Source organism: Poecilia latipinna, unplaced genomic scaffold, assembly GCF_001443285.1.
Source record: "Poecilia latipinna isolate Pla-1442-1.1 unplaced genomic scaffold, P_latipinna-1.0 Scaffold1485, whole genome shotgun sequence".
NCBI classification, from domain to species: Eukaryota; Metazoa; Chordata; class Actinopteri; order Cyprinodontiformes; family Poeciliidae; genus Poecilia; species Poecilia latipinna.
The window spans coordinates 128,481-138,984 of record NW_015114101.1 but is presented as its reverse complement, the minus strand read 5'-3'; the positions used below and the strand labels follow the sequence as shown (position 1 = coordinate 138,984).

The 10,504-nt window shown below is 45.6% G+C and overlaps 1 protein-coding gene across 4 annotated transcripts in view; it reads right to left on the bottom strand.

The window, feature by feature from the left end:
* The window catches only part of LOC106963003 (far upstream element-binding protein 3-like), a 27,063-nt gene extending 19,550 nt beyond the window's left edge, over positions 1–7,513 (bottom strand). Inside the window, exons 1-12 of one of the 4 annotated variants that reach the window (XM_015057707.1) lie at positions 7,251–7,513; positions 3,161–3,269; positions 2,253–2,286; positions 2,008–2,054; positions 1,865–1,936; positions 1,735–1,792; positions 1,491–1,653; positions 1,319–1,417; positions 1,107–1,208; positions 922–1,024; positions 624–724; positions 415–553 (exon numbers count right to left, since the gene is read on the bottom strand). In XM_015057707.1, coding sequence (XP_014913193.1) covers positions 415–553; positions 624–724; positions 922–1,024; positions 1,107–1,208; positions 1,319–1,417; positions 1,491–1,653; positions 1,735–1,792; positions 1,865–1,936; positions 2,008–2,054; positions 2,253–2,286; positions 3,161–3,269; positions 7,251–7,340 — 1,117 coding nt within the window. In that variant the 5' untranslated portion in view covers positions 7,341–7,513. The remainder of the gene's footprint in view (positions 1–414; positions 554–623; positions 725–921; positions 1,025–1,106; positions 1,209–1,318; positions 1,418–1,490; positions 1,654–1,734; positions 1,793–1,864; positions 1,937–2,007; positions 2,055–2,252; positions 2,287–3,160; positions 3,270–7,250) is intronic. The other 3 variants (XM_015057709.1, XM_015057706.1, XM_015057708.1) reach the window with 3 other exon arrangements.
* Between the last annotated feature and the right edge of the window lie 2,991 nt (positions 7,514–10,504).

Below are 10,504 nucleotides of genomic sequence, written 5' to 3'. Positions count from 1 at the left end.
TGGGGGTGTGCGTGCAGAGTGTGTGTGTGCGTGCAGAGTGTGTGTGTGCGTGCAGAGTGTGTGTGTGCGTGCAGAGTGTGTGTGTGCAGAGTGTGTGTGTGCAGAGTGTGTGTGTGCAGAGTGTGTGTGTGCAGAGGTTGAGAGGGTCGAGCCGCAGCTTCCAAAATAAAAGCCACAGAGATATGAATGTCAAGTGTTTAGACACCATGTGGTTACTGCATATACACACACACACACACACTGCATACACACACACACACACACACACGGTTCTCCTCTTTGCCTGATGAATCTGCGGCTCTCTGAGTTTGTTCTTGTTCTGTTCCCAGTTCTGACCCGTTCCAGACGGGTTAGCGGAGGGTCTGGTCTGAGCAGAACCAGCGGGTGCGGTGGGGGCGGGGCTTGTGCTCCTACCTTTGCCGATGACCAGGCCGCACTTATCAGCTGGGATTGTGTAGGTGACCTCCTGCAGCGGGCCGGGAGAGCCCATGGTCCAGTCGCCGCGACCTCTGACCCTGGAGCTCCGCAGGGCCGAGCCGAAGCCGTCCCGCTCCTGGACACAGGAACGGGATGAGGGGCGGTTCTGACCCGGTTCTGGCCTCGCCGGTTCTGGCCGAGCTTACCTGGGCCGTCTGGATGAGCTCGTTGATGAGGTGGACCGCGTGCTGGCAGCGGTCTGGCTGACCCATTACCATGGCAACGCGTTCGGGACTGATGCCGTCATCTGAACACAGCCAGGGTCAAAGGTCAGAACCGCTTCACTCAGCCGGGGGATGTTAAACATCAAATACAGAGAACCAGAACCAGAACCAGGCTAAAACTGAAAACTGATCAAGTATTGGAGCATTGATTATTACGGTCTGGAGGGGAGATTTTATGAAGGACTAAACAGTTCCGACCCGTTTCCAACGGTTCTCTGACCTGCTTTGAACTGAACTCTGACCCCGGCGTCGTTCTGGATCTTCTTGATCATCTCTCCGTTCCTCCCGATAACTATGCCAACGGCGAACCTCGGAACCGGAACCTGTGGACGGATTGGACCTGGGGTTAGCGAGGCATGGGGACGGTGGTCCGGTCCGGGTTCTGGAGCGTGGGTCGGGTCTTACGTCCAGACTGGTTCCGCCCAGCCGACCTCCGAAGTCGCTGCGTCCGGACCGAAAGTCCCCGTCCTTCTCCCGGATCACCTCCAGAACCAGCTCCTTGGCCGCCTGTGGATCGGAACCAGAACGGGGTTTAGCATGGAGGACTCCAGGTCCGCTCGTACCAGGATGGTTCTGGGCCCGGACCCAGAACCGGATCTGTGTAGAGGTTCTGGTACCTGCACTTTGTAGGGATCTCCAGAGATGCGGAGCGGCTTGTCGGCGCCGGTCGGCAGCGGCCCGTCCTGGATCATCATCATCTTGACCCCAGCCCGCTCCTGGCAGAACCAGAACCAGAGGCTGAAGCCAGGCCCAGCAGAACCCGTCCCCCGGCGGTCCGGTTCGTCCTACCTGCAGCTGCTTGATGGTGTCGCCGCCGCGGCCGATCACCAGCCCCACCTTGCTGGCCGGGATCAGCATCTCCTGCACCGCGGCGCCGCCGTCACCGTCGCCATGGAAACCTGGCCCATTCCGACACCGCTCCACGATCTGGACCAGCAGCCGCTTCGCCTGCCTGGACAGAACCAGAACCATTACAGAGCCGGGTCCACAGGAACCGGTTCTGGTCAGACCGGGTCAGCGCGCCGACACTCACTCGATGCTCTCTGGTGTTCCCGTCAATGAACACGGCCGCTCCATCAGTCCTCCGCTGTCTGAGACACAAAGCAGCCATCAGCGGGTCAGAACCGGGTCAGAACTGGGTGCTGGGCAGGTTCTGGACTCACCTGAGGCGATCTGGATCTTACATCCCGACTCCAGCTGGATCCTGGTGATCTGCTCGCCGCCTCTGCCGATAACTGAGGAGCAACAAGCAGAGAGGTGAGTGGGCCGCCGACGACCAGAACCAGAACCTCAGGGTGATACTCACTGAAGCCCACCATCCGGTCCGGGACCTTGTACTCCTCTGTCATCACCCTGCGTGCACGCACACACACACACACACACACACACACACACACACACACACACACGATGGATCTATAGCAATCACAGCTCACACTGAGCACTATTAGCAAACAGAACATGGAGCTGAGAGCGGGGGATTATGGGAGCCCTGCTGTGTGTGTGTGTGTGTGTGTGTGTGTGTGTGTGATCAATAGCAGCTGCTCCTACCTCTGATGGCCCATGGCTGGAAGCTGGTTACCCACTGAGGAGAGAGAAGCTGCTGTTAGATCACGTCTACTGATCCGTCTCACTGACTACAAACAGGAACATGGTTGCTTCTGATAGGTCAAAGGTCACAGAACAGACCTAAAGTTCTCCCAACTGAGGAACACTGCAGACATTCTCCAGGTTCAGTAAAAGGTCCAGAAACTGTGCTAACATGCTAATGGTGCTAACTACTCTCTGGAGCCGGTCTGGACTTGTTCATACTGGTTAACATGCTAACGGTGCTAACATGCTAATGGTGCTAACTACTCTCTGGAGCAGGTCTGGACTTGTTCATACTGGTTAACATGCTAACAGTGCTAACATGCTAACGGTGCCATCTACTCTTTGGAGCCGGTCTGGACTTGTTCAATCAATCAATCAAATTGTATTTATATTGCACATTTCAGCAGCAAGGCATTTCAAGGTGCTTCACATAATTAAAAAACTAAATAAAAACAAAATAAAACATGCTAATGGTGATAACATGCTAACGGTGCAAACTGCACTCTGGTCCCGGTCTGGACTCGTTCCGGACCAGAGCGGATGTTTGCTCTAAACCGTGATGTGCCGCTGTTCGCTGTAGCCTAAGCCCCGCCCACACAGGAATGTTAAACAGAGTCCCTGTGTGTTAGGCGTTGTGCGGAGGGCTATATGGCCTTCTCCAATCTCTATGTTTAGCACCACCTACAGGTCTGGAGGACTTATTCAAGTTGATCAATTAAATCGATAATCTGGACGTCCAGAACGTTCATGAACCGTTACGACTTCAGACCCAAAGATCTTCAGAAGCTGCCCAGCCAACAGCTGAGCTCAGGTTTGAGAAGCATCATGGAGGCCAAACATGAGGCGCGCTCCCTGGTCCGGCTCACCTCCGTCCTCCCCAGGTCGCTTCTGTCCAGAGTAGTACAGCGTGGACTCCACGCTTCCTGAGGAGCTGTTGAGGTGGGACATGGCTTCTCCCCCCATTTTCCCCACAATCTGAGGCAAAAAGAGAAAGCTCAATTTATCATCGTTGAATGTATCAAACCTGGAGATTTTACATAAACACCAGCGTTTTCCAGACTCGGTACTTTAGGTACCAGCTGATTCTAAGAACCGATACTGAGAAATTATCAAGTTGGTACTTATCACAAAATGACTCTTGAAAACACACAAAAAAGTTACATTTGTATGTTTTACAAGTTTTTCTGAACATAACTAGCAAACATTAAGTTCCTGTCTGAGTCGCAGCTCTGCCCAGGAGGAAATCCAGCTGAAAAATGCTGAACTTGTTCTAAAAAACGTTGATCAGTTCTGTAGAACGCCGAGTCTGATAAAAACGGACCATAAAACTAGACCTGATCTGGGATATTCGGCCAGTCTGGCCAATATTTGGTGGTTAGCTGTGGCGGCTAACAGAGACGCACAGCCTTCACTGCTTCAGTTAAACATCCCATAATCCTATGCTGCATCGCTGTCACATGACCGTTGCCCCGGGTAGCCAATCGGAGAGCGAGGTGACCAAAACATGGAATCAGCGGATCAGGAAGCCAGAAGGACGATGGAGACGGTTTTAGTTTTCTGTTAAATATCGTCTGCTGCTGCCCAGTCAGCCATGTTTGTTTATTATAATAATAATACGTGACATTCAAGTTATTTAATTAACTTTAAATATGATAAACATAATTTATGAAATATTTAATATTTGAGGATTTAAAGAATTTGTTGTGATTTCTGGCTCAGAACTAAAAACCAAATCAGCATCATCAGGAACGTTTCTGTCGGCTTTGAAAACGTCCTCTTCCTCTTTCTGAGCAGACGGCCGACACGCCAGCTCAGTATCGCCCCCTATGTGCCTGTAATGAAACTGCAGGTCTGAGTGGGAGGCTGCAACCCAACAGAACCAGAACCAGTCCGATTACAGTCAGCAGAGAGGAGAGGTTCTGATCCAGTAATTGTTTTATGATGTTTTCCATGTTCAGATGATGGAAGTTTTAAATGGTTCCAGGTAACCTGCAGGGTAACGCTTTGTTGCTTGTTTTTAGAAAAATTAATTTTAAAAAAAAGTTATTTTAATTTGAAAGTGTCTCTGTTGCTTTGAGCGTTCGACTGGCGGAGCAGATTTATCCTAAAAGACGTTTATAATAGATACGTCTACTTTATGCATTTAAAGCCGGGAGAGCGGACCAATCACGCCGCTGCCCGTTGCCTCACGCGCTGCTTGGTCTCTGAAGTTTACCTCAGAGCAGATCACCTCCTTTCACTCAAACTGGACTCAGGCTGACCTGTATGGATATTTACATCAACCACTGTGAGGAATTATGTTTCTGTGGAGAAATCACGGTAGGAGTCTAAACCCGCCGCGTTAGCTCTGGTTGCGCAGCTCTATGTGAACCGCAGGAGTAACTTGTCACTTTCAGAGGAGCGGTGAGAATGATTTATATTTGTGAACAAATAATTATGCGGCGCTTCCATCTCAACTCGCTGCCCAGCGTGTGGCGCTGTCTGCCCTGTAAAGTTCATGTCTGTGTTCCCGGTTGGTCGGAGCGTTAGCGGCTAACGAACCTCATCATGCAGGTTCAGCCCGGTGAGGAGCTTCAGCGCTCTCCTCGGTCACACTTCATGCTGGTTTTATATTATTCTATTTTTAGTATTATTGTTATTATGCATCAAACCGTATCGATGCTTTGTCCACTTAGTCAATCAGAGTTAATGAGCGGAGATCTGAGAAGCTCCTCCGATAAACTGGACCGACCAAAACAGTTTCTGTGATTCTTATTAAAACTCAACAGACAGAAATGTCAGAGCTGCTAGAGCCACATTAGCAGCATTGAATTAAATCTCCTGTGTGTTGCTCATCTCTGCTCCGTGCAGCAGGTTTAACTCATCCTGCAGGGCCGATCCAAGGCTGATGAGGCCTGGGGCAGAATCTGACTGAGGGGCCCCTGTAGCTGCTAAAACATCAGCAGCTCTAACAGCTTCTGTGTTTAACTGTGTGTAGTTTATTTGGCCAACCTAAAAACAATCAGTTATAATCCAGTTTATTAATTTGTATTTGTGAACAAACAGCTCAAACTCAAAGATTAAACTCACAGCATCAGATTGTTGCTATGGTAACAAAACAATAACTATGAATATTGTTCTTTGAACTTGTACAAAGTAAACTTGGCAGCTCCTTAAAATCTTACATTTAAAGGTTAAACAATTTAAAATATTTTATCTTATGTATGCTGAAACCGTTAAATCAAATTTAGCAGCATTGATCATCTCAGTAAACAAATGTTACATTTATGCATCTGTTAAAATATCAGCATTTATGGCCCCTGAAGCCCTGGGGGCCCGATGGAGCCGCTGACTTTTTATTTGTTGTTTTTAAGACTAGTTGTGGGTTTAAATAGTGTCTCACTGCCGATGTTTTCCCTTTACTGTATAATTACACAGTAATATTTTTATATTTCCTGCCTACTTAACATCTTTCAGTACAAAAACACGATGGACCGACAGGAAACCCTGACATTAATGAATTGATTTATTGTTTTATAGTGTAGTCCATCTGATATCTGGGAGATCAAAGATATTTTATGAGTTTTGCTTGTCATCCACACAGAATCTCAGTTTAATATAATTAAAAATGATAATTTATGAAAACTCTGACCAACCTGGACATTTGAGAAAACTCTGTATTTGTGTTTCAGTGAGAAAAGACAGGAAGATTTAAGGTCCAACATGTTGCAGTGTGTGACAGATAATTAATATTCACGTCGGCTTTGAAACGATTCCACATTAACGTGATCTGGATTTATTATCTTTATATTCTAAGCGAAGCTCTACCTACAGGTGAACCTCCGGCGCCATGTTTAATTCCCAACAGGAAGTGGTTGTTTTGAACCCATCTGATTGACTGACAAGTGTTAGTGTGGCGCTACACTGCCCCCTGTGGGACTGGCATGTTTAAATCAACAGATTCGTTGATGTGGATGAAACTTTTCTGAAACGATCCTGAGTGACGTTTTTTAAAACGACAGGCTGGAAACGTTTGTTTCTATGGAGACCGGCTACACGACTGGAGAAAAACAAACTATTCCTGATTATAAATCTGATTCTGGTTCCTTTCTGAAGGAAAGAGGACAAGAAACTTTACTTCGACTGGGTTCAGTTGGTTCTGCTGTTAGTTCCCTGTTTGGTCCTGGTACCGATTCGGTTCCGGTTTCGTGGTTCCAGCTCGGTTCTGGTTCTCCTGGTCTCTGCCAGGCCTGGCTCCTTTTTGATTCTCTGGTTCTGTTTTCGTGGTTCCGGTCCATTTCCAGCTCCAGAACCTTCTCGCCCACCTCCACAGAGACCCGGCTGAAAGCCCCAACCCGGTCCCGGTCCGGGCGGGTGGAGCCACCTGAGCAGGTGAGTCAGTGGGCGCAGCAGCAGGTCCCCCTCCCCTCCCTGTTGCTGTTGCATAACCCAGCCTACTTTCTACCTTCCCACCTCACGGTAAGCAGCCGCCCGCACAGGGAGCGGTGCGGGAGGGGGGCTCCGTCCTGCTGGCCGGGTCTGGACCCCCTCCCCGGACCAGGACCGGTGGCTGGGTCCAGAAGCCCACCGGTGAGCGGGGTTTCCCCTCCTCCTGCCCTCTCGGAACCAACAGGTTGCCCCGCAGACTCTCTGACACGTGTGGCCAAAACTTGAGTCCCGCTCCCCCCTTCACTTCCACCCCGACTCCCCCTGCGCTCCGTTCCTGCTGACAGTTCCACAAACTCCCCTCAAACTAACTCGGGAACCATGTCAGGCCCGGTAAACCGGACCGAACCGGCCTCAAGTCCAACTCCGAGCACCTTTCTGAGCTAGTTAGCATGCTAAGTGTGTTTGTGTTGACGGAGCAGAAGTTCGGAGCAGCAACAGCTCAAACACCATGAAAAGTGCTCCGACTCGGTCCAAACAACGCGGCTCCGCCCGGAACCGGTGTGTGCTAAGCCCCAGAGGAGTTGTTACCTGCCGGGCCCTCTGTAAAGCATCGACCAGGCCGTCTGACTTGAGCCCCGGCTGGTTCATCGAGGCCTGTCCCTGCACCAGCTCCGCCATCACCGCCGCCGTTAGCCGGATTAGCCGCCGCTGCTAGCTGCGCAGAGAGAGGAAAAGGTGCGAGAGGGCTCACTCTGAATCCGTTTTCAGAGGCTCTCTGGGATTGTCAAAATGGATGCACACTGTTCACTCAGTTATTCATTAAAAATCCTGATTAAATTAATACATACATCATTTATGGTTATAAATACAGCAACTAAATTTCGAATACACACGTAAAATAAACTAAAAACGGAAAAGTAAGTTATTAATCAGAGGACGGAAACAAAAATAAATATAAAATAGAATGAAATATATGGTGATCATTATACATTTTAAAGCACAGCTGTCAAACTCCAGTCCTGCAGGGCCACTGCCCTGCAACTTTTAGATGTGCCTCTGCTGCACCACCTGAATACAATAATTAGGTCCTTAGCAAGGCTCTGGAGAACTGATCTGCACCAGGAGGAGGTAATTAAGCCGTTTAATTCCAGTCTTTTGTACCTGTGGCACATCTAAAACCTGCAGGACAGGGGAGGACTGGAGCTTGACACCCCTGTAATTATTGTAAAAATAAATAAGTATGATTAAGAGAATACTTGATGTGAAACATTATTTTTCTATGTAACTTGGACAAAAGTATAGCATAATCTCAGTATGTTTGATCACTTTTGCTTATTTTCTCTAGTCTATATGTCTTTATTATCTAATATTTATATGGCCATATTATTGTATATTTTTATTACAATAAAATATACAATAATTATATTTTAATTATTGTATATTAATAATAATATAATAATAATAATATAATAATTATTATATTATAATTTATATTATAATTTATTTTTTGTCAGCACTAAAGGTTCATTTTAATGAAGGTTAATTTTAATTAACCTTTAGTAGTTTTAGTTTTTGTATCTACATTTTGTATGTTAATGCATTTAGTTTGTATATAATTTATACGTAAACTTCCCAAAATTTAAAATCTATTACATATTTTTAAAATATTTTTAACATTTCCATAACTGTTTGATATATTTCTAAATTAATTTTTAAACAAAATATTTTGGCTTGACTGATTTTATTTTTTGTCAGCATTTTATTGAAATCACAAGCTTTTATTTATACTTTGTTAAACTGCAGTAATTTCAAAAGTGTCCAATAAAAATTCACAACAAAGCAAATGCTTGCGTTGTAATTTTTCACACATAGCTTCTGTAAAACGTAAAAAATTAAGTATTGTTTTATTTTTCAGTATCAAATGATGTGGACAGTGTTCATAACTCCCAAAGTGAAGAGGTGTTAGCTAAAGTAATGGTTCGAATCTGTTTGTTAATCTCTGGATATGACTTGAAAATATTCATTTATAGCACTTCAGCATTAAGCATAATCATTTATTGCTTATTTATTATATTCATTTGTTTGTGTTTGGTTTAAAATTAAAAACAGATTTTTAAAACACAATCTGTTTTGCTAAACTGTGGAGTGGGTCATTGTGTTCATAGACGATCTCTGTAATAGCTCAGCTGTTGACAACTCGTTGCGCTGTTTCCACTTCCGCGTCGAGTCACGTGTTCGAGCCAGCTCCACAGGTGGGGAGAGCAGAAGTTTGAGCAGCAGCAGAAGAAGGTCGGCCTCCATTCTGTGCGGCGGAGTCAGTCAGTTCTAGTTAGCAGTGCGTCAGTCAGGCTGGTTAGGTAGTTGGTTATAAACCAGTTTGGAGGAACAGTCCAGTTTTTCCATCAGCTGAAAACATGATCAACTCTGAGGCAGACATCAGATCCAACCTGAATGGAGACAGAACTTCAGCATTTAAGTCCAGAAAGAACCAACTAGACCAAATCATGAACAACAAAAGAGAAGAAAACAAAAATCCAGAAATGATCAGATGAAATCTGGAGGGAATTTAGAAAAGATTCAATTTAAACTTTAAATGGGACTTTTCAAAATCTCTTTAAAAATGAGGAATCTTCCAACTATGTAGAAAGCAGACTGATATGTTCTAACAAATACACTGTGGTTGTTTAATAGCGCCGTGTGGTGTGCCGCAGGGTTCAGTGTTCAGCCCAATAATGTCTGTATCAATATCTTTAGTCTGACTTGGTAAACAGGTCAAACCGTTACAGGAACCAACCTGTTCTTTAGCATAAAGCTGATCTGTGTTTAGAAGTTCTCTGAATCATCATTTATTAAAAACCTGCAAAAAGAAAACAACATTTATTATTGCAGAATATTTCTGTAAACATCGATAAAGATGCATAAAAATTAGCATGCTAACTCCTCAGCTCAGATGTCTTCATGTTTCCCATCAGCCACTTGAACTTCTGGATGATAGACATTTTTCAAGATGGCTGGCATTTTTAACCTTTTAAACTAATTATTGTTTCCCATTTTCATGACTTGATTAACTTTATCTCAGAAAATTTTTCATTGTTGTTCATCCTGTTCAAGCAACTATTAACGTGACAATATGAAGCAAAAGAAACAGGACTTTCCTGTTAGCAAGTCTCACACCAGGAAATTTTAACGGCTAGCATTAGTTTCTGTTGATTTTTGTGTGCTTAGTGGTTCAGCGTAAATTTACACCAAATTTTTTTAATGTGTTTAGTAGTTTAGCGTTAGCCTGGAGTCTGCAGCTAGATAATAATGTCTGGGTAAGAGCCTCTTGTTGGACATCAACAGGAAACACTAACAGCCTTAAAGTGGCATTAAGACAAGGTGTGTGTGTGTGTGTGTGTGTGTGTGTGTGTGTGTGTGTTTGTGTTATTATTGCTTCTTGAGTGCAAGAAAAAGATCAATGGTGTGTGTGTGTCAGCTGTGTGGATGTCTGCCTATGTGAGGACCGTTGTGAGTCTTGTGAGGACATGAACAGCCAATCAGAGCGGCCATAGGCAGGCAGCAGCCGAAGGTTCTGCTGGTTCTGCTGTAATGACGGCCCGATTGTGCCAGAGATTCAGGGAAACATGAAGCAATAAAACCAAAATATTGCTGAAGGAGCAGAGTCTGCCTCTACCTGCCACCAATGTCTGGTAACCATGGCAACTCTGAACACACACCTTAAAGCTACCAGCAGCTTGTGAAGCTCAATAAAGATTTTTTTATTCAATACGATTAAATCCCCAAAGAAGAAAAACGTAGATGGATGGATGGATGGATGGATGGATGGATGGATGGATGGATGG